Source organism: Zonotrichia albicollis, chromosome Z, assembly GCF_047830755.1.
Source record: "Zonotrichia albicollis isolate bZonAlb1 chromosome Z, bZonAlb1.hap1, whole genome shotgun sequence".
Lineage (NCBI taxonomy): Eukaryota > Metazoa > Chordata > Aves > Passeriformes > Passerellidae > Zonotrichia > Zonotrichia albicollis.
The window spans coordinates 38,223,452-38,247,030 of NC_133860.1; the positions used below are offsets into that span (position 1 = coordinate 38,223,452).

Sequence of the window (23,579 nt, forward strand, 5' to 3'; positions counted from 1 at the left end):
TGCTGTCTTGTTTTTGTTTATCACATGTATAAAGCATCCAGAAAATTTGGCAGGATTTATGATAACTTCTCTTGGCATTTGGTGACTTCAAAAACTTGAATTCATGTTAGTTTGTTGCTGATTCTGAATAGCTGTCAGTTCTTGGATACAGTTCCATCTTTTGTAGATACTTGACAGGAGGATGCCTAGAATTCATAAGTAAAAGGTACACTAAATAAAGTTAAATGAGTTGCCTATCTTGGAAATGTTCTGCCCAGCACAGAATCCAAATCTGCTCCACAGTTCCATATTATTAGTTAAGACTGATCTTGAATTTACTTAGCTGAAAACATATCAAATATCAATTCATCAGACCCCTATTATTGGCAACGCAATACAAATCCTGAACTAGGATTTGCACTGAGGAAAGAAGGAAGTGCATTTCCACACCAATGAATTAACTTGTTGGCAATAGAGTGACATTGATCCAAGAAGAGACAGAGACCATTTTCTTTCCTGCTTTTTACTTTCTGATTAATGAATTTCTGACAGAAAATTAGATAGCACTTTAATTTTAATTAATTGTATTTTTGCTTTTGCATCAAAGAAAGCTGTAGGAACACAGGGAAGTTGCCTCCAACAACAGAATCAATGAAAAGGAAATAGGGAAGGATTCTCAGTAGATTATGTGGTCCAGTATTTTGCTTCAAACTAGGAGCAACATGATTTCATTATTTATAACAGATGTTTGTCTTTCATGTTCAATGAAATGCATGGTGGGACTTTAAGGGGAATAGCAGAGAGAAATGCTCTTCTCAGATGCTGTCTAAGAACTGATTTAGATGATGAACTCCACTGTAAATACCTGTCTTTGGAGATAACTATGTAATAAAACATTAAAATCATGTCAACACATGTCTTATTTCCTGTCATGCTTCTTTGGTCCATTCTCTTCCCATTCAAAATTATTCATTACTGAAGATTTTTCAATTTCAGTTGCACTCAATTTCTTTGCACTTTTCTTAGCAGAGTTTATGTCATATTCACCCTACAGATGGCTACAGAAATTGACAAATAATAAAAACAATTTAAGTTCAAAGGGGAAGAAGTCGCAGGGTCCTCTTATCTGAACCTATTTGTGGAGAGAAGAGGAAGGAAATATTAATTTTATTTAGTTATTGCTACACCAAGCTTGACATCTTGCTTTGCTGTTGGTGTGTTACTACTACTAGGAAAACTTCACACTCTGTCCACTGTTTTGGGTCTTCTGGCCCTTCTCCCTGGACTCAGAAGATGTAGATTTCCTCCAGTATCTTCTTACATTGTTTATCACCTTACATTGTTTAAGTGCTGTAAGTTCATTGTTAAGCAAAAAAAAAAGAAAAGCACCATGACTTCTGAAAGCCTTTTGAAGACTTCTTAAGTTAGCTACAGACATGTAAAGATCTAAATGCTGTTAAAACCTGTGTTGTCTTCAGTCAGAAAGCAAACACTCATCTGAGTTGTACTCCCTACAGAATACAAACAAAAATCATACTAGATTCTTCTTCATGGGTGATTATATAAGTCCTCGATTTTTTTTATATATCTGAAAGCACACAAACATGTTTATGGCTCACTACCCAAAATGCAGTATACCCTAACAGTCAAATAGCTCGCCACATACAAAAAGGTTTACCTCTAGTAATAAAACCAAGCCTGTCCTGATAAGGCCCCCTTGTCAAATGACCAGACCAACAGAGAATGTGATAAACTGTCTGTTGTTTAGAAATACAATATTTTCCATGGACTTTATTCCACCTGTGTTAACACTTTTGGCATCAAACAGCTGACAAAGTAGCTAATAAGGCATCTTTAACTGAGTTCCTTAAAAAATATCAAGAATACTGAAGCAAAGCTTCAGTAAATGTCTACAAAAGCTTAAAATTATATGTTCAACCTCCCTTTTTTTCAGAAAGATACCGTGGAAAGAATTGTGTTTGAACAAGAAAAAGTTTTGTCATTTTTTCTTTGAAATATAAATACAATTTAAATCCTTCAGACAAAAGGTAATTTATTGCATGTTGCACATTTTAAATGGTACTGTTTGGAGAACTGTTCCTACTCTCAGTCAGAGTAAAACCTTAGTTTCTTCTCTAGCATTGAAGCAGTAATAAAACTTTCAATGAGATGATGTATGATGCATGTCCAGCTATCACATTTGTATTAGTACATCTATACATAGCATACTATCAGCAATTTAACACCATTCCAAATTATTGTGAAGGTGTTTATTTCCAATCTATGACTAAATAATTGGTATAGAAACCAATGGAATCAGCTTAGATTTGATGAGACCAAAATTTCTTAGTCTTAGCTATTCTGGTAAAAAAATCTATCCTCACAAATAAATAGTCTGAGAAAAAAAAACCTTTCACATTGCTATTTAATCAGAACCATAAATAATGTGCCTTAGCTCCTCAGCCAACGATGCATCATTAATGACATGACAGATTAAAGACAACAATATCGCAAAATGTTTTTTAAAAATCCAGTCTCCTAATATTGACCTAGCATATTTTCTTTATGTCAACTTTTGTGCAGAGGTAAGTGTGTAATATTGACAGCCCAAGCCAATATTAATTTTAAAATTCTCTTATTTTCTGCACTGCACAACCTAATAAAATGGTATCATACCTTCAGAAAATAGGATTAATAACAGCATATTCAGAGGATGAAAAAATTCTTTTCACAAGATTGTGGAGGAGTAACTGCTTACCTCAGCAACTGTGTGTTGCTGGGAGTAGACAAACCAAGAAACTGCCCTTCTAAAGGGATTTTAGCTTGCCTTTCTTTGAATAAATGTGATTCACACTGTATCTGTCCATCTGTAGGATAATGCCCAAAGATGATCTGTGCTTGATGTGCAAATGCTAGGTCTATCATTTGCATGCACAAGTGATATGCTGGGACCCATTTGCACTTACGTATGTAGAAGATGACATTTGAAAAACTGGCTTCTAGAATCATTCCTTCTGTGAATGTTATGCAGCCATCTGTACAAAAGTAACAACCAAATACTTTGCCATCAGCAGAGTATTGGCCTTTCAGATATTACTGGTTGAGAGTAGGGTTTTTTGGTACAACTTCATTTCAACAGTAAATTGTTTTTTCAACTAATTTTTAAACACAATGTTGGTTTTCAGCTGAATCTTTCTACTATCAACATTGCCAGATTTCATTGATCTGATATATGCTAATGTTCATGTCCTGTGACTTCAATTTTCTCCACAGTGATAAGATCAGGGATTCTTGTAATACATCCTAGCAGCTCACTGAGGGAAATGAGGGTCTGTAGCTTGTGACAGGACCTACAACCTCCATAGCATTTTGGTGAAAAAGTCTTCACCACGTTTCTTTTTCTTACTCCATTTCAGAAAACATAAAAAATTCAACAAGGAAAAAAATTTTCTCTAGTCCATCCAGTGAATCTGAAAATCCAAGTTTGTCACATAATGATGCATCATTTTTCTAGGTGGGAACTGTCCCAGGACAAAAGTCCTATTCAGAGAAAGTATTTGGGACAAATTGTCAAAAGTATTGCTTTGTCTTAAGATCAATATTAAGCCACCTGCTCAAACCAGGGGCAAACTGGTCAGCACTGTTTTCAAGGAAGCCCATTGCCACTTGATAAATGGAGTGGATGGACAAAGTACACAATGAGGGAGGCATGAAGGGCAAGAGCTCAGATGATGAGAAGCACATATGGAATCCATGGGTCATTCACTGTACAAAATGCTCAGTATGTTAATATTGATAATAATAATCTATCTATCAGAGGCTATGCTGTTGAGGCACTACAGTATGTCCAGTTACAGATATTAAAATACACATGCTGCATGTTAGATTACACTTGACTCAATAACCTAAAACCAGGTGATAGCCAATGGGAGAACCCATAAAAAAGTCATGAAAACAAGCATGTGGCAATATTCCACAATCTGCTGAAATAGCATACATGCCAGGACATGTTTCTGCCTTTACACATTGTGCCAGAGAAGTTAATTAAAAAGTGGAAGTGACTTGTATTCATTATATTACTCTGAGTAAATACTCATTCCATGTTATCCTTCCTCACTGTTTTATATGAGACCAAGATCATGTGTGCACATGTATATACAGACTGAAGACATGAATAGGATATTTTCAATGAAGTCTTTCAATCTTTTGCTGGGAAAAAGAAAATACTTTCAAGTTTTGCCTATATCTTTAGAAACAATTTTGCTCTCAGCTGTAAATACTACTTATTGAACCAACCAGAATTTTACCCATGAATCAGAAAAAAACCTCAACACAACACTAACCTATTCAGCCTAAGGAAATACTTCTGCAGAGTGATAGCTTTCAGAGAGAAATGTTGCATTAGACCGTACTTGCAAAACCTCTACGGAGAGCCAATGTTCCCTTGGGAGAACATTGTCCATGCTCCCCTTAAGAGCAGATATTTGAAATTTGTCCATTTTTAACCCTTCTTTCTTTCTCACCATGCCTGGTTGTTTACAAAGAACAATGAAGCAAATTTGTCCCATTTTGGTAATGCTTTATTCACCCATCCTACTTCCATAGCATTTGATATAATCTTTCTGATCTGGCGAATTATTCTACTTGATGCAAAACAATAACAAATCAAGATCAAGAAGCCAGTGAACCTGGGATTTTCTTCTGTATATACTTGAAAATGTATTTTGGTAAATTTGGTCCTCAACTAGCATTACTAGAAGCTGTTTAGCAGTGCTTTTGTTTTGTTACCAGAATACATTCTAAGTCAGATTTTAGCAATAAAGGACATCCAATAAGTAACAGCTTCTGTGAAGAATATATTTAAAATCTTTCCTTGCTCTTCAGGCTGGCAGCAATTTCCATAGAAACAGAGGTGGACATGGACCATTAGCATCAATGAGTCAAATTAAGCTACTAGTGGTCAGATATTTTAATTGAAAAAAAAAAAAGGTTGAATTAACAAAAATCAGAGTTTTAAGATCACCTCTAAAAAAAGTCTTTTAATGTATTCTTCTGCCCTTGTCACACTGGATCTTTGTGGAATGCAGTCACAAATCATTCAGAGCCAGCAGGGAAGCAGAGAAGGAGGAGAACTCTAGATCACATGCAGATCACATGCTGGAAGTAAAAAGCAAAACAAAACACAGATGAAACTTTGGGGTTCTAAAGACCCCAGAATTAAAATGCTTATTTAAAATTACGTTTTGTTAAAGAGTGATTTTTTAATACCTTTCAACAACTGCAAAAAGACTCTTCAGGAATTCACTTATCTTGGAGAGAAGTAGTTATCTCTAGGTTTCAGGGATATTTAGTTACTAATCATATATTCTGTAATATCTTGTTTTACCAGTGCAGACTATCCCCAAAGACATTAAATAAGGAAGTTCAAAGTATCTTATACTATGTAATTGCAAAATGCTGAGCTAGACTTAAGGTCTTTTGAGATTAGTGTTTAACAGCATGGTACAGATACTAAATCTCACATTTCTTTTATTGTGGTGAAGCTCCTTTTCTATTAATGACATTTGTCCAGCTTTCTAAGCATGAGAAGCTTCCTTTGTGGGAAATCAGGGCAATCAAAACCAGTTTTTCAGTGGCTGCTTTAAAGCCTAAGTGTGCATGTGCTGTGCTTTATTACATGAAAAACAATATTCAACTGTAATTTTTTGCTCTTTTGTCTTTATATGCAGTTGAAAATGTATTCTTTCTAGAGTTCATACCCACTGCACAAGGCTTTAAAGGCATCCCCTAGGAGTCTGAGCTGCAAAATCATCCTTCTATTTGAAGACAGAGCAGCAGCATTTCTTCCTAGCAGTGTGGATGCCTAGGGCTCAGTAGCTTCTCCTCTCCTTGGATGAGTTTCACTCCCCTCACAGATGGTTAAAGGATGAAAATTACATGCTCAGTATTTTTTTTTTCAGGAATTCTGCCTTATTTCTACAGTGCATTGATATAAAGGTCAAATTCCATCAGCTTCTGCCAGAGAATTTTCTTCTTTTCTTTCCAGAACACTCAATTAAGCAGTACACATGCCTTTAAAATGTTTCATTTTTTGAGGTTTTGTTAATTTATTTTCTTCCAAAATAAATGTTACCTATGTAAGCCTTTTGTTGATTTCTTTATTTAGCTCCATTATTTCAGCATTTAGTCTTCAGCAATGGGTTGAGTCCTTTCTTTCATTCTCCAAAGCTCTCAGGAGTGAAAAAGAACATCATGTTCCTGTGGACTGCCCAGGACACATGCTGCACAGCTGTGCCAAATTTGCAGCTGACCAATTGGCCTATGCTGCAAGAAGAGTCATTTTCAAAATTTACAATCGTTTATTTTAATGCGTGCCAGAGAGGCCGATTCACTGTGAGAATTCTTTGATTTTATTGACACTTAGAGACTCATCCAGTTCCCAGTGAAGTCAATGGATGTCCTTCCAGTCCTTATAGTGAGACTTGGATGAATGTCTAAGAAGCAGAACTGCTTCCTTGTCACCTATTTTGCTCACTGAGACATACAAAAGCTCACCAATCCCCATTCTGTACCATCTTATAATGGCATTTATCCTGGAATTTGAAGGAATTGCATGAACTTTAAAGGTAGCTAGCAAATTCAAGGGGGCAAATGATTTAAACTAATAAAATCAGCAGTGATAAGCTTGTCTTGGAAAGAATAAAATTGGCATTGTTTTATTTGGTTTTTATCCAAAAATAACGTCCCTTTTCGAGTCCTAAGCCCAGCTCAACTGAATATGGTGGCTTGTCTGGGTAAAGAAAGTACACAAACAAGGAAATGTTAGGCATCTAATCTAAAATACAATGCTGTGATTTCCTAAGCAGAATTTTTAAAAGAGTAAAAGCAGGCATAACTCAACCATAAAATGTTTTGATTAGCATTGTATGTCTGTAACTATTTCAGATGGAATATTTCAGTTTACAGTGCATATAAACAGGCTTATGAAAACTAGAATTTACAAAGATGAAATCATAATCTGGAAGACTCCAAACCCAGATGACATTTGAGTCTGAAGCCAATAATAGCATCTCCTCTGCAGTGTAAAATCAACAGGGCAGTAGCAATGTTCATACTTACTTGTATGCTAGCTTACTTGCATAAAAAGCATGTATACTCTACATGCTCTGATGCCATTTTCTGGAGCATGCAAAAAGAAATGCTCACATTCAGGGCTTTTTTGCACCAATCTAGAAAGTTATTGGAATAAGACTCAAAACAAAAAGATAGAAAGTTGCCTTTTGTAAGCACAAACATAGCTGACTTCTCAGAAGTGTATCTGAATTATTGTGACATCTCAAGAAAGGTGTATAGCAGGGAAGTCTACAGGAATGTAAATGCTACCCTTCATAGAAGAATGGGAGAACCACTTAAAATGTTATTACTCAAGGTTCTTGAGAATATCTGTATGCAACAATTTTGGTATGAAGAGCATTAACTAGAATTATAAAGGGGCATTTTCTATTCCCACTTTCACTACAATCTAACATAATTGAACGTGCATTGCTTGAAAAGGTACAAAACATTTTTCTACATTTCTGTAAAAGAAGTGAAACTCTATGAAATTAGTAAAGGGAAACACTAAATTTAAAGCCAAACAAATATAGAAGTAGTCATTTTAGACTGCAAGAAGAAAGGAAGAACAGACTTCCCCCCAAAAAACAAAAAAGGGAAGAATAAAAATCTATGCCGCCTCAAATGTTAAAATTTTATAGTTTTCTTACTAAAATAGTTTTAATTTCCAGTTGTATTGTTTTCCAAAGAGAAAACAAAGTCAGTCATAGAGAGATTGTGTGGGACAGATTGACCGTGGCTGGATGACAGGTGCCACTCTATAACTCCTCTCCACAACTGGAAAGGGGAGAGAAAACATAACAAAAGGCTCATGGGGTAAGAACCAAGAAATATCACAAACAGATTATTATCATAGGCAAAACAGGCTTGACTTGGAGAAATTAACTGAATTTTTTACTATTGAAATTCACAGCAGAATAATGAGAAGTAAAATAAATCTTAAAAACACCTTTCCCCCCCACCCCTTCCTGCTTTCTAGGATCTACCTCCTCCTCTCCAGTGGTGCAGGAAGGTGAAGAATGGGGGTTATGATCAAGTCATCACAGATTGTTTCTGATGCTTCTCAGGGAACGGAGCCCTTTCATTGCTCCCACGTGGGTCCCTCCACAGGAGACAGTTCTCCACAAACCTCTCCAGTGTGAATCATTGCCATGGGCTGCAGGTCCTCATGAAGGTGCAGTCCTTCAAGAACTGCCTGCTCCAGTGTTCATGGCTAACAGGGTCACAGCTCCCACCAGCAAACCCGCTGCTGCATGGGCTCCTCTATCCACCGGTCCTTCCAGGAGCCTGTTACAGTGCAGACTTCCCACAGAGTCACAGCCTTCTTTTGGGCATGCATCTGCTCCAGTGTAGGTCTCCTCCAGGGTCTGCCGGTGGGTCTCTGCACCCTCAGGAACCTCCATGGCTGCAGGGCCGCAGCTGCCTCACCACAGTCCCACCACGGCTGCAGGGGAACCTCAGCTCTGGTGCCTGGAGCACCTCCTGCCCCTCCTTCACCAGCCTTGGTGTCTGCAGGGCTGCTCTTCTTACTCTAACTCTGCTCTTCTCTGAGCCCAATTACATCTGCACTGTAACTTCTCTTTTGCTTCTTAAGTATGATATCACAAAGGCATTACCACCTCCTCTGGCTGCTTTGGCCTTGGCCAGCGGTGGGTCCATCACACTCCTCTCTATTCCTGCTCTTTCCAGTTCTCAAACAAAAGAAGACAGCTGCAATGAGAAGGACCAAGAAATTACTTTGCATGAGTCACCATATATGGGGATCTATGAAGTCTAGTTGTCACTATAGGAGGGATGCAAAGATATAAAAATAATGGAAATCTGCCTCAGCTCCTGGCATTAGTGCAGTGGCCAGCTAAGATAGCACTCACTGCTTACTCATACCAAAACATCATTAAGAAGGTTTGAGTGGACAGAAGTTTCAAAATCCTAGGTGCTATGTAAGCACAAAGAAAGGTATCCTCCTACTGGGGCAGGAATTGTAAGGTAAAATGAGTGCTTTGAAAATGTGACCAGTGAGGTGAAAGAGAAGAACAGAAAGACAGCAGCTACAGTACACCAAAGAAAGATGCTGAGAAACAGGTCTCAGGTCAGTGTTTCTGCCTAAGAAAATAATGGGCACTTTTCTTACACTGTCTATGGGCTTAGCAGCACATTTAGTCATTTCAGTTCTTCTCTGAAAAAAAGAGTAACTTGTACAGGAGAAGATCATGAAAATGGCAGAGTGTGAAAATGATGTAGGTAGTATGGATGACCATGCATGTGTATAAGGGGCAAGTCACGTCACTGTTCTTGGGTTTTGCTAGGAATATTTCTTTACAATTTCTTTATTGAGAACTATATCATCAACAGTAGTACCAAAAGACCCTGAGGGAGATTGTTTTATACTCATTACCCTCTGTATGCCCTGATTCACTGAGTGAGATAGGTAGTAGATTCAGTACCAATGCCTTTTAGTTATTTCTTGGAAGTACACATCTGGAAGAATGTTTCTGGATTACACATCTGCACCAACAGAACTGAGACTGCTGGAGCTGACCAGGGCTTCATTCTTTACTCTGTCTACCAGCTACACTCATTAAAAAGGAGGCTGCATAAAAATATTCTTAAAGTATTGCAGCAGGCAGTGCTGGTGATGAGGGCAGATGGTTTGCCCCAGTAATCACCAGGTCTGATTTTCAATCACGTTGGTGAACTTTCAGTGGAAGCATGAACCTAAGAGTAGGGGACAGGGAAGTGGCCCCAGAATACAAAAGGACAACCACTCTTCTGAAATCCTAATTGAAGTAGCAATGACACTTATATTGGTCATTAAGTCATCTTTTTGAGAATGTTTATTAAAAAGGAGCCAAATTGTTCTTTTAGCTTGTTTGTAACAATGTCTCCCATTGCAGAAGCAACAAATGTTCAATTAATAAATGAAGTATATGAATAAATGAATGGTTTATATCTGTTTAATATGGGCTAGCCATTTGCTTAGAAAGTTCTTGATAAGGATCTTAGATACGGAAGAGGAAATTGTTACTAGATCCTTGTTCAATTATTTTTACTTTCAAAATTGTCTCAATAATATTCACAGACTGCCCACTGAAGAATTCCAACTCTCTTTCTCAGAGATAAGCATACCAACACTCAAGATGTTCTCATAAAAGATTAAAATTCCTTCCCATATGAACAACAAATTAATCATTCATTTTCACATTCTTGCACATTGGAATCAGAAAAAAATAAATTATTAATTACTGTTACACTCCATTTACAAGATAACTATTTTAGTTAATTTTTATTTGATGATGGCTTAAAAACAAATGAGAAAATGCACTGTAAATTTTAGCACACTAGTATATAAAGTGGAATCTACCAGGAACAATGTTAGCACTTAGTGGGGAGATTTGGGGAATAATTCTTCAAAGAAATAACTCTTAAAACAAAAAAGATTTGCTGAAGACTTCATTTTCCTACATAGTAGTATAAAAATGGATCAAAGTGTTTAGGATACTATTTCCGTGGTATTTAGTGCCTATAGGTATTTTCTTACTTCCTGTAGTGGAGAATATGTTTATGTGCATTTGTGATTATTTAATAGGTCTGTGTGGTAATTTAATAATAAAATTCAATTAAATCTTGCCTATTGACTGGATGAATAATTATGCCAAGAATATTTAACACTTTAATTCATAACATTCCAGAAAGGGAATCCTTTAAACAGATTTGTCTGCATTGTTTTGCTAGCAATAAACTCAAATACATAAATAAATTAATGGCTTTAACAAATATGTGCTGGTTCACTTCAGTGGAGAATCTACAAGTAGGCTTTAATGGGACTCAACACAAGGATATGGGTCTATGTGGTTTGATTCCTTTGTGGGACAAGATATGACAATAATTTTCTAAGGAGTAAAATAACTTTTCACACAGGTAAAGTAGGTCCTGAAATTAGAAGGAATATTCAGTGGAATGTACACCATCCAGATTTATCATGCAAGGCTAGGGGTTTAGATCTATGAATTAAAAATTGTATTGGAACATTAAAGTCAGAGAATGTTCTTTTTTTTTATTATTTTACATGAAACAAGACCCTGATGGACTGAATTAGTGATCCATCACAGTACCACACCAAGATCTTGTTCACCTCTTCTGCAGATGAGAACACTCTACCACATAAGCTGTAGCCAGGTGAGCTGGACATAATGGACTGCAAGCACAGAACTTAAAGATTTCTGCTCAGATTATAATAAAAATAAAGGTTGGTAAGACATTAGGACTGTTGAACTGGAAAAGCTGCAGACTTGCTAATTGAGGCCTATGTTCTGTGAGCACACAAGGGAAGAAGGAATTTGCGCACCTACTCTACTGCTATAGGATAAAGTTAATATGCAAAGTGTGAACTCACTGGCCAAAGACGAGGCTCTGCAGAATCCTAGCAGGTTTCTCAGCATTGCACTGCTCTTCTCCATTGGATCTCCGTATTCCTTGATGCATTATGGAACAGAAGTAACTGCCACTAGCTGGAATCTGACTGCAGGGAAAGCAGTGAGACTCAGACTTTTCATTATGGAAGTCCCCAACTTGATTCTAAGCCTGACTGTCCAGTCGTAGCAACAACCCTGAGGGTTACCATGCCTGCCTTCCCTGCCTCACAGCAATACTGAATCAAGGTCAAGGTGTGCGAGCCAACAGAGGTTTTCATGGAGAATGAAGGCATAAAGAGAAGCAGCACTCCAACAGTACTGACCACAGAGGGAGGAACTGGTTGGCCTAAGCCCTTTACCTACCTCTCATCATACAGGTCTCCAGAGTGACCCTCTTTTTGCAATGCCTGTTCAAATATAAGCATAGCAGGGGCCTGGATCCCACTAATACATCTAACTACAGGATACAATCCAGCAAAAATTAAGAGCTATGGATCACATATATTTCTGTGAAGACACTCCTGCAAAAAAGCTACTATAGAGATATCTTTCATCTCATTTGGAATTTGTGGAAGAATGTTTTTTCTTTTTCTATAAGCACACTGGCCTCATCACCAGCATCAGCTGACATGATGAGATGTCCTTTGACAGAGACAGTCAGGGCAACAAACTGAATATCCTGCTGTCTTCATGGAAGAAGGGTGAAGTCTTCAAGAAATACTGAGGCTTCAGAATTAAAACTCCTATTGAAAGGGAAGTCTATCTGAGCCTACCGCCAGAAATTGCCTCCCCTTCTTGCCAAGGCTCACTGAGATTCCATAGAGTGGCATAAAAATGAAATTAGCCCTGTGCAGCAAACAAGTTTACCAGGCTGAATAAAATTACTTCATTCCCATTTAATTGTTACATTAATGTATAGAACTCTGATACATAGATGATGCAGCCTGACCCTGTCGCTACTACAAGCAGTGGAAGCAAATTAAGGTTGCATTGTATGAAAGCAGAGAATTGAAATGTTCTTTAAAAAATTCAGTACATATGATACTGTCTAGTTTGAAATAAAAGAGGACTCCCAGCTCACAAAAAACCCCTATAGTTTCTTGCAAACTATAATCTCCTTGACTTTTCTTTCAAATAAGGCTCCCTACTCCATCTCAGAAATGCTATTCCAGCATTCTTTGCAACATTTTACCAACCATTAGCAACAACATGTGCACACACAGAGAGAAAAAATACATAGGGGAAGCTTTCAGTAAAACTGAGATTTTTGATGGTGAATTCAACAGGCCCCATATTCCTTCAGCTCTCCTGATTTTAACACTGTAGAGCAGTGCATGAAACACCATGCATGGTGGTTCGCTCAGACCTTCCTCTGTCTCTCCCTACTCAAAGAAGAAATGCTCTCCAAGGACAACTGCTTACAACTTTTTTTCAGAGGTCATTGTACCACACTTACCTCTGCACTTCAATTTTCCTGTGGATCTGTATGAGCCACAGTTATGCTCTCCAGCTTCTTCCATTTTCTTTCCATTTTGAGAGATTGTTGTGGCTGCACTAAGGCACATAAATGAAATTTGAGCAAGGCACACCATGGGCTCACTCAGATTGGAGTTTCTCTGTGTGGCACTTTAGTTATTAATTTATTAAGGCATCTGTGCTGAGTGAGCATTGTGAGAAGACAACCCTGCAGAGATGCTGGCCCTCCTTGGCCCCCCATTTTCTACTTCCTGGCTTTCCAGAAAAAATGTAGACTGTAGTCCTCAGGTGCTGTGGCTAGATCTGAGACAGGAGATTATCTTCCCACAGTTCAGACCCTTGTCAGTAATTCAATTCAGACTCATACAAGAATAGCCACAGTTTCAGAACATGTCACACTGCTTTAATAGCACTTCCTCTCATCATCTTCCAAGAAAATGTTTTGCTGTAGCTGCAATTCTTCTGTCCTGCATTTAACCATGATGTTTCCTACGGTTACCTCACCATATCCCTCTGTTCCCACAGCCTATATATTTTGCATGGTTTTTCTTAAACTCAAGCCATCAGCATTTTCTGCTTCTTTTAAGAAAGTCTTAAAATGTCAAGATTTTTCTTTGTCACATTTTATGGTGAATACTGTCTCAGTCCACTTCTGTACTGAGTTCAGCTAGTTCTTACATCCTCAAGGCTATCACAAGATCTGAGATCTGATTTACGATATGACACAGTTGATGAACTACAAGTTCCCAAAATTGCTTTACTTTAGAAAGCTATGTTTAAGAAAACAGGCCAGAGAGCAGTAGTGTCTCTTAAGAGGCCGGTGACCCTACCATAAGCCCCAGTTGCATCACATCGAGGGAGTACTTTTCAGCAGAAAGTTGCATGAATACATTGCCCTTTGTAACATAGTTTCTGCTTCAGGCAGCTGGCACACTCAAACAAGGATGGTAAGAGCAACAACATAACTCACTTTCTTCATGATTTGCAGGAGATTATGGTATCTTTGCACCAGACACTGATTTTTATTTGCCATCTGAACCTATACTTGTTCAAAACGAACAAATGAAACAAACTCCATACACCAGTAACAAATACTGCTGGAGACTACATGGCTCAAGGTTCATTTTCCTGTCTTGTGAAGGTTATTAAGAGGTGCTTCTTTTCCCAAATACATTCTGTTTCCAAAGTCATAGAAAAGTGAAATACTTGTTCTCATATGAAACTTGTAACAACAATGTACAAATTGGTGGGTTATGGGTAGACAACTACTATCCTTATCTTTGAATTTCCATTCTTTTTCTTAGACCTAAAATCTTGCTTTAAAACTGTGGTTTGCTCTCCCTCCCCCAAGGCTCCCCCCACTTTTCTTTGTGGCTTAACAGATAAAGTCAGACCAGGAGGAGGTTTCACCACTTTCACTGCATGTAAAAAACATTAAATAATTCTGTTATTCTGAGGCTTGCTGATAGTATGAAAATGACAACTGAACACCAAGGATAGCATTTTCTTTTTCTGCTAGTAACTGAGGGCTTCTCTGGTTGGGCTTTTCAGTTCAGTAAATTCCTGATGCAATTGTCTTGATATGAGCCTTTCAAAAATTTTTTTTTCTTTTCCCTATTTTTTCAAAGAAAGTACAATTTAAATATTTATTCCGTTTATATTGAAATATATTAGCTCCCATGCATTGGTAAAATCCTATTTTTATCTCATTAAAAAGATTTCCTAGTAGTACATACCAAATAAATACCCTTCTAGACATGTTACATATAATGTATTCACATTCCAAGTCAAAATGAAAGAAATTAAAATTTCATAGAATCACTGACTCTCAGAATAATTTAGGTTGGAAAGGACCACTGGGGGCTATTCAGCCCATTCTTTGTAATTTGCTCCAAGCATGGCTAACTTCAAATTTAGATGATGTAAACAGAAAAAGGTTCCAAACACGAATTGTTCCTATAATTGCTTATTTTACAGTGACATTAATTTAATAGCTTTGTGACATTTTTACAGTAAGACATATCTTTTTTTAGTACAGCAACTATGCTGTTGCCATAAAATGACACAAACGCCCTACTCAGATGGCAGCAAACGCCCTACTCAGATGGCAGCAGAAATAATGATCAGTTATATGTGCATATGTGTTGGTTGGTATGCTTGTGCACTGCCGAGAACCATGATGAATCATCCTGTCCTATAGCTGAAAGGTGGGACAGAAAATCTTCTGTTTGCTGTTCCTTTGGAAGAGGAGTAGGTAGGAAAAATAAAGGCAATTTGCTGCCATGCATTTTCCCCAAAAAAAGTGAAAGGGAAATGTTCACAGCCTTCTCAAATAACTGAGATTTAAGGAAGCCTGACTTTCTAAGGTGCAGCTCACAGCTCCTGTATTATCATTTTGAGCTTGCTCAAATGACAACTGTCATGTTGTGTGATAATATTTGCAATAAAAAGCTTGACATGTTGGAGCTGCACCCTTAGTTAGCAGTAGAATGCATTGATACATATAATTAATCACATTGCAAATTTCTCTCTGATTTTAAAAATATGATAGCTCTGACCCATCAGTTTAAACACCAAGAAATAATTTATTTATCACTGCAACAAAACAAACAACCAAACCAAACAACCAAACAAACACCACCACCCCCCCCCCAAAATCAAACAAAAAACCCAACCAACCAAACAAAAAACCCACCTCCTTTCCTAGTCCAGGAAGCAAGAGGATACTAAATACACTTTTCTTTTGACCCTGAATTCCTACTAGCTTCACAGGATGAGCCCTAATTTTGCATTTGCTTCCTAGTACTGTAATTGCTTGATATGTCACTTTAGATGCATTTTATGTAGGAGCAACAGCACATGTTCCTGCCTGGCAGAATCTGGATTATTCATGCACATATTGCAGTGGGTTTCACAAGCTCTACAAAAACACATCTAAATTGGCAAGCTTTCTGACGCTTGGTCTTGCATCTTATCCACTTTGAAAGAGAAGGGAGTGCACCACCTATCAAATACCCATACTGAGATATACTGTGATAAGTGACTCCTCTGAATAATTGATTTAAGGGTCCAGGATATCTCAGAAAATTGTAACAATATGTGACACCTTCCACCTTGATGTTATTAAAGAAAGGGCACAACTTTTACTCTGTAAAAACTGATACAAAATGACTAAATGGTCTCAAGTTGAACATCATCCTATTCTGAGTTTATTTCTGCAGAATTAAAATTTCCCTGTGATCAGTGTCAATATCAAAAACTACAAATGGCATCTTTAGGAAAACAGTCTCAATGGAAAATGCAGCTACAAACGACCCTGGATATATAGGTACATTATTACACATGGAGGTCTTATTATTCCTAGCAGTCTTACTCAGACAGAGCTGAAACGTCGGTATAGATGTCAGTGCAAAAATGATGCAGTGCCTGAGAAAACTCCTAAAATTTCTGTTCACTCTGCATCACTTGTCTACACTGAAGACGTGAGTTTTACATGGCTGTCAAACCTGACTTTTCTATCATTCAGCATACAAGCACTGAAAGAGCAGAGGAGGAATTACTCATAGATTTCATAAAAAGCAGAATCTTTGTTTATGTAATTTTATATGGTTGAAAGATAAACACAGATGTTGCATTTGCAGATATTATATTTATAACATTATTTTATCAATTATGCTGTGCTTCAGATATGAAAAAACTTGGTATATTTACATTTCTTAATCCTTACATATTTTAAAAAGTTTCTTGACAAAATGCATATTTTCATACACTTAGTCAAAATTATGAGACTAAAGAAAAAAATTAAATAAAAAGTCATCTTTCAGATAGCTGAAAGTAGTTTGGGGTTTTTTTAAGCAAAATATTTTGAAGACTTTTCATGAACACAAAGTGTTTCCTAGATGTGATTAGCACACAAAAATCTTATTTCCCACTGCTTTTGTGTTTTAAAAACATGATCTAAAGCAGACTGGAGAAATTCCTTGCTAAAAGATCGTATTGCAGGAGCAAGGCCCTATTTGTTTTACAATTGCAGTTATCATCTTTCAGATATTGGGTGGAAGCTGGGGCAGCAAATTTTGGGCCGCTTTGATTCTCATGGGAAAATTTATTTAAGAGAAAGAATAATATCTCAAGGTTTGTGCCTGCTTCTGATAATTTGTATATATGTCCACTTATAGAATTCCAGAAGGCCTCCAGTGGCCACCTCTCTTCGGCTGAGTCAGGACAACCATTGTCTCAGCTGGGCAGATATATGACTACCTTCCTAAGAAACATTTAATGATGGAGATTCCATTGCCTCTTCAGGTGCATTGTATCTTGAATAGTGGAAAACAGCCTTAGATGTCAACCATGGCATGAATATAAAGTGGAAATATATAAGACAGATTTGTCTGATTAGCTGAGCTATCCAAATTTATTGCTGATGTCAGAGTTTTGGCCAGAGAGAAACCATTCTATCCTTCCCACAGAACAGAAATAAATTCAAACCAAATCACATTGTGATGCCCAGCATGATTAGCATGCTGCTAATCAGCTTCCTTCCAGTTTTAAAATGAAAGTTGTCAGGCCTACTTCTCTGATTCGTAACGAGATAGCAAGTTTTGCTTCTTTATTTCCTGAATTTCTCTGTCTTATTTTTAGCTCATTCTTTTCCCTTACATGCTAGAAAGCTTTTAAGCAGTGAAGGAATTTGCTTTTCATGGTGCTGTTTTGACTTCTGAAACACACTTAAAGCTACATTTCTGAAGAGCAATGTTTCCTTGTCCTGGCTATGACGGGAAAACATCACCATTCACAGTCTTTGATGCTTGTCCTTCTTGTGATCCATTGTACTTATTTTGCATTTAATTCATGTCTACAATAACTATGGATAGTTTTTCCTGTTGTTTCAGGGACTCCCATTCCTTTAGGAATTTTACATCTGTCATTTAGCAATGTGTGCTAGTAGAACAGTATAACTACACTGTATGAAATAATTTTCATCTTTGGGAGTAAAATGGATGTATGCATTGATTCTCCTCCAATTCCTTCCCTGAAATTAGCTACCTGAAAGCCCCACTGCTGTAGGATGGTATGATAATATGTTGTAACTCACAGGACCCTCTTCTGAACTTAGTAAATGGTATGTGCCATTAGCATTCATCACACCTAAGGTATATTGCAGTAAAACTCCTCTGCACAGTCTCTTCCAACTTTGTCTATCTGCCCCAGGAGACCAGATCCAGCACTGGTAAAATCATAGAGTTATTTAGATTAGAAAAGATTTTTAGGATCATTGAGTCCAACCACGAACTTAACACTGTCCATTAATGTAGGCATCTTACTTCGCAAATGGATTTGCCTTGACATCCTATAAGAAAAGAAGGAAATCTTCCTGCTTAAAATGTGCCAGTAAAGAAAAAAAATGGAGTTTGTTAGTCGAAGTGGAAGAGATCCTATACTCTAGAAACTCTGCTTTCCCCACAAATCCTCTGATGAGCACATTTTTTTCCTCTCAGTTTCCATACTTTAAAATTTCCTTTGTAAGATCTAGCTGAACTTTTTTCCTAGAGGAAAGGGAGCTTACAGTGTAGATCCTTTCCAGTGCTGCATGACCTTTACCACAGAAAGTTTACACAGACATAAGATGCAAAGGCTCATATCATCCAGCTGCTACTAGTACTGATAAAAGAACCTGCTCACTTTTTTATTGCCTTCTCCTAAGCAGCTTCTAGCAGAAATGCTCAAAAGGTATCCTGAAAGATGGAGACTACAGTTGTCTTAGCAAATACACGTATGTATGGTTTGTACCTTGATGATCCCACCTCTCACCTGTATTTTACCCTTTTGTCTTCTGCTTTTCACTGACCGTTGCCTTGAAAATCCCTCCTGTCTACATGCTGCCTCAATAACTTAACCTTTCAATTTCTCAAGAATATCCTCCTCAACAAACGTAGAACTATTCAAACACATCTACATGCATTAAAGCCCACTGTAAACTTAATATGCGAAAGCTTTATGGAGTCCTTAAGACCCTCTGAAAAGTACCTGATAGAAGAAGGGACATGGTTTTGAATTTGTGCATTCTCCTTTCTGTCTCCTGGGGTACTGCTTTGCAATATTCCTAGGGCAAACCTTGTCGTATAAATTTCACCTACCAAGATTAAACACAGGAAATTATTCCTGGAAACACTGGGATACTACTGGGATCTATGGGGAAAGAGGCGTGAAAGAGCTGGAGTGACCTTGAGACTGAAGTCACAACAGACAAGACAGCAAAGCCAGCAAAGAAAGCATCAAAGTTACATGCTGCTATTGCCTACCTCTTTTGGGCCCATTTCTTTCTTTTATTCACAGAGAAAGCAGCAAGTTAGATGCTCAAGGTGAAATCAAAAGTCAGGCTCAGGGAAGAAAACTCGTCAAAAAAGCAGACCCACACACCCTGGAGGGGCAGAGGGGAAGCGAGGTGATCCTGGAACTTCCCGGAGAGACTTTTTCCCTCCACCGAGGGATACCATGCCAGCAGGGAGGGAGCACAGACATCGACTCTAGCCCTGCATTTCACCTGTGGGACAAGTCTATCTCACCAGCTGGGAAATGCTACTTTGGAGATCTTTATTTCCCCTAAATACTCATTGTTAGATCAGTGCCCAGGACTGGCATTCCAACCAGCCAGGCTGCCTAATCCCCTCCAAAATCCATGCTGTTTTTGCCTTCAGCAATAGCAAATGCCAGAGACAGCAGTCTGGACAGAAGAAATGAAACATTATTTCTTAATTCTGCTTCTGCCTGCATTTTCAATCCCGCAAACCCACCCTCCCCCTCCACCCCCCCCCCCAAAAAAACCCTGTATGAGCTGACATTTTCCCCCCAAAATTTACTGTTCACTATTTAAATTATAGCAATGTTTTTACTTGTGTACAAACAACAGTCTCTACTCCAAAAGAAGTATCAACTTAAAAAGCAATTCTGCGTCTCTAGGTTGCCAGGTAGACCACTGAAGGCATTTTTACCATCTTCCAGGGTCTGGGTCCTGGACCTTCAAGCACACAGCCGTGCAGGGCTTTTTCACACCCATGTGGGGCCAAATCCACACGGCTACCAAGCAGCGTCGCGGCGGGAGCCCCGGACAGTCTATCGAGGGAGGACAGCCGGCTGTACTGCCCGGCCCTGCTCCACACACAGCCGGGCACCCGCGGCCCGCGGTGGCTGGATTTGTTCTGGACTTCACCAACTTCACAATTCACCAGCGTGACACACCGCCTTAACACGGGGCAGGGGGCGGGAAGGAGAAGAGAGGAGGAAAATCCCCAACGAGGAACTAGCCAGAAGCACGTGCTCCTCTCGCTGCCGCCTCCCGGCCTGGACTGGCGTCCCCGGGCTGAGGCGGCGTCCGAGTCTTGCAGGCATCTCTGGGCGCCGCGCCCGAAGCTCGCCGACGGCGACCCAAAGGCCCCTGGCCACGGCGGGGACGCTGCGGGACACCCGGCGGCGCCCGGGCTCTGCAGGTCCCGCGGAGCAGGGGGCGGGCGGTGCCGCCGTCAGTCAGCGGCCGCGGAAGGCGGTGCCTGAGCGGGTTGGCGAAGGCGCCGGGGGCGGGGGCAGAGCCGGCGGCGGGCACGGCACCGCCGAGGCACTGAGGCGGCGAGCGCGGTCGGGAGCGCGGCGGGACAGGCGCACGGCAGAGAGCGGGGCGTCGCGGCGGTAGCCGCTGCCCGCCGGTGGGAGGGAGGTGGTGGCGGCCCCGCCGCTCTTGCTGTTCCTGCTGCTCCTGCTGCCACCGCTGCTGCCGCTGAGGTAAAGCGAGTCCTGCTGCATCCGCTGCAGCTGGTGCTGGCCCTCGGGCGGCCGCCGGGGGCACGGGAGCGGGGCGGGAGGGGGCGGCGCGGGGCCGTGCGGCCGCCCGGAGCCAGGGCACCGGCCGCCCCTGTGGGGTGACAGCGCGAGCGGCAGCGCCGCCCCGCGCAACTTTTTCCCCCGTGCCGGGGCGGGCCGTCCGCTGCGGCCGAGGCCGAGCCCCGGCGATGGGGCAGCCTGTCCCCTCGCGGCCGGGGGCGGCTCGGCCCCGCGCTTCCTGGACGGGCAGGGCGAGCGGCCGCCGGGGGCTGCCCGCGGGGCGTGGGGAGCCGGACTGGTACCCGCGCCGGGATACAGCCCCCCGGGCGGCGGAAGGAGTGTCCGTAGGGAGCGCTGGGGCGGGAGCGGTCGGCTCGGCGTCCTCCGTGCCCGGGCCTCCGCCATCGAGCGCCGGCTCGGTGCAGCCCTGCCCCGGCGGTGGAGGGACAGCAGCCCCTGAGCAGCGGCCCCGGAGAGCGGCTGCTCTGCGGCGGGGACTGCGTGTCGGCGCGGGCTCCGGAGTGGTTAACCTGCCGGCCTCTCCAACGGGACGGAAGTTCAGACTGTACTGCTTTCCTAAGTTTTTTCATTATCACCTCCCTTTGTCCATAGTTTGCAGCCTTTATAAGGTCTTTGAGATGTTTCAGAACGAGACGTGGTGTATATTGCTTACAGTACTTATTCAATGTGTATCTATTTGGACTCGTGTAAAGACTTGTGGTAGAATCTCCACAGATTCAAAACAATTATTTCAGACTGTAAACGGTATAAAGGTATTACTACGTGATACATCACGGACCTCCCTTTCTTGCAGAAAACAGTGTTCTAATGTGGTACTTGGTCGTCTCCACTTGGAGAGTATATTTCAGAGAAAGCTGCAGTTTGAGTCACAGGTGTGTAGACACCTAGTGGGGAGAAGACTTTGTTCTCCAAGCAAATTTCCCTGCTTACCCCACAATTCTTATTATTTCAGTGTCCCCCTGAGTATGTTAGTCGGCTCTTCTATCTACCAAGCTTATCCTGCAGTGGAAGGGAGATTGCAGGGATTTCTCTAGGGATTTTTGGAAATTGTTAGAGAGATTGCACTGCAAGAAATATGGTTATTAAATTTGTTAATATAAAGGTGAAGAAAATCTTTGCGTCTTGTACTAGGCATGCTGTACCAGTAACAGCCCACCGCTCTGGTATCACTGTGCATGCAAATGCAGTGTAGAAGTTTTTATTCTCCAGCTCCAAAAACATGATAGCTTGTGTGGGAGGAAACCCTTGGGTACCAGTGAAGTGGGAGCCAGATGTCTTTTTTAACAGGGGAAGAAAGGGAGGGTGAAGGGGAAGATTTCATGTCCCCTTTGTTTTTCACCTAAATTTGTAGGAATGTCTCGAATTTTTCTATTGAATATTAAATTTTTTTCCCTACTGAAATGCTCAATGTAAATGATTCTGCTAAGAGATCGGAATTCTGCCTGAACTCAGGAATCTTTTAGTGGCATCATGCTCTTAGACAGTAAATAAAAAACAAATGAACATTGATTCTCCTCCTGTACTTCTTCTTCCTTTTCCATTTGACCAGCCAAATGGAAATCCAGTAATAAAATCATCTCAAATATAGGAGTATTTCTTCCCTAAGTGTTTGGTTTGTTTGTTTCAATCTATTTAAGATGGTGTTCAAGCTATATATTTTAGGACCAGTCAGCTTAAGTCAAAATGCCTGAATGTAGAGACTGTGTAATTTCAATTGGAGTAAAAGGAATTTTTTTTTAATGCAGGATCTTAGCCAAGCACTCTAAGAGGCATTTTGCATACACTGTGGTGTTACTGAGCAGGTGAGGAAAACTGGTGTTTGTCCCTGTGTTAGATCTGTATGCAAGGCTCTTGAACTCTGAGTCTTAGTTCATCCCTGAACCTGAGACACAGTAACAATAGAAAAAGGCGTAAATCCAAGGAGTTCACAATGGCTGACTCACAGGAGTGTCTCCAGGTACATGAACCGTAGATCAGGAGGGCAGATCCTGGGTACTCTGTACTGAGGGTGGTGCTGACAAGTGAGCATGAACAGGTACTGCAGCTCTGAGCCCCAAGGCAACTGGATGAAAGGAAACTTTGCTATCAGAACTTCATTGCGTTTTTCTAACGGTTTGAGTTTTTAAAATATGCTTTAAAATTGTCATAAGAAGTTCTACTACAACATTTCCAGTTCTGTATGTTCAAGAGATTAATAAGAGACAGAAGTACTCATTTTAAATATATGGCCATAAAGTTGCTATCATACATTTGATAAAAAAGATCAGAGGAGTAGGTCAAGTCAGTTGAATTATGCAGTGTTTGGAAGACTTCCTTGGCTGCCAAAATGCCCACAGGCAGTAGGAGTTAAATAAGTAGTTGTAGCAGAGCACTTGTTGAACCTTCCTTAAAAAGAAAATAAATATTTCAGAGTATTTAAAGTAGTCAAAGTGGTAATTTTCTAGCAGGCTTTGCTGCGTGCATAGTTGGTTTTGATTGGAAACATTTGTATTAATCATAATGCTTGGATCAAAACTGTTAAAGTGCATTTTTTTTCTCTTGCTACATGAAACAGGAGAAATCCATGCTTTTGTAAAGGCTTCTCTGCTATTTAGTTGATACACTGGTACCTGTACTTTTTCCACAGTTTTTGTCGGTAGACTTTTATCTGGTAGAAGAGTCAAAATTAAATATAAGTGAAACTATTCATGCTAATTACAAAGTCTATGGTATTTGGTAGCATCAGTCAGGTAGGCAACATAGTTTGGTTTTTCAGAAGTGGCT

The 23,579-nt window shown here is 40.0% G+C and overlaps 2 protein-coding genes across 2 annotated transcripts in view; one reads left to right on the plus strand and one right to left on the minus strand.

Annotated features, from left to right (window-relative positions):
- Window positions 1–4,130: 4,130 nt before the first annotated feature.
- On the minus strand, window positions 4,131–22,037 carry LOC113459910 (uncharacterized). The gene is made up of 5 exons (XM_074533581.1): window positions 21,959–22,037; window positions 19,973–21,335; window positions 11,486–11,611; window positions 8,079–8,802; window positions 4,131–5,136 (listed from the first exon to the last, which is right to left on the minus strand). Exons 1-2 carry the CDS (start codon window positions 22,035–22,037, stop codon window positions 20,281–20,283), a joined length of 1,134 nt encoding a protein of 377 aa, XP_074389682.1. The 3' UTR covers window positions 4,131–5,136; window positions 8,079–8,802; window positions 11,486–11,611; window positions 19,973–20,280.
- The window catches only part of PIK3R1 (phosphoinositide-3-kinase regulatory subunit 1), a 59,524-nt gene continuing 56,560 nt past the window's right edge, over window positions 20,616–23,579 (plus strand). Inside the window, exon 1 of the mRNA XM_074533688.1 lies at window positions 20,616–20,756. The gene's annotated coding sequence lies outside the window, so the exon portion shown is untranslated. The remainder of the gene's footprint in view (window positions 20,757–23,579) is intronic.

What these genes read in the sequence shown, in the direction of transcription:
- LOC113459910 (XM_074533581.1), bottom strand. Translation starts at nt 22,037, where the DNA reads ATGTTTTTGGAGCTGGAGAATAAAAACTTCTACACTGCATTTGCATGC. An exon ending in AGAGCGGTGGGCTGTTACTG is followed by an intron (nt 21,336 to 21,958) that starts GTACAGCATGCC and finishes GTCCCGTTGGAG; the next exon opens with AGGCCGGCAGGTTAACCACT.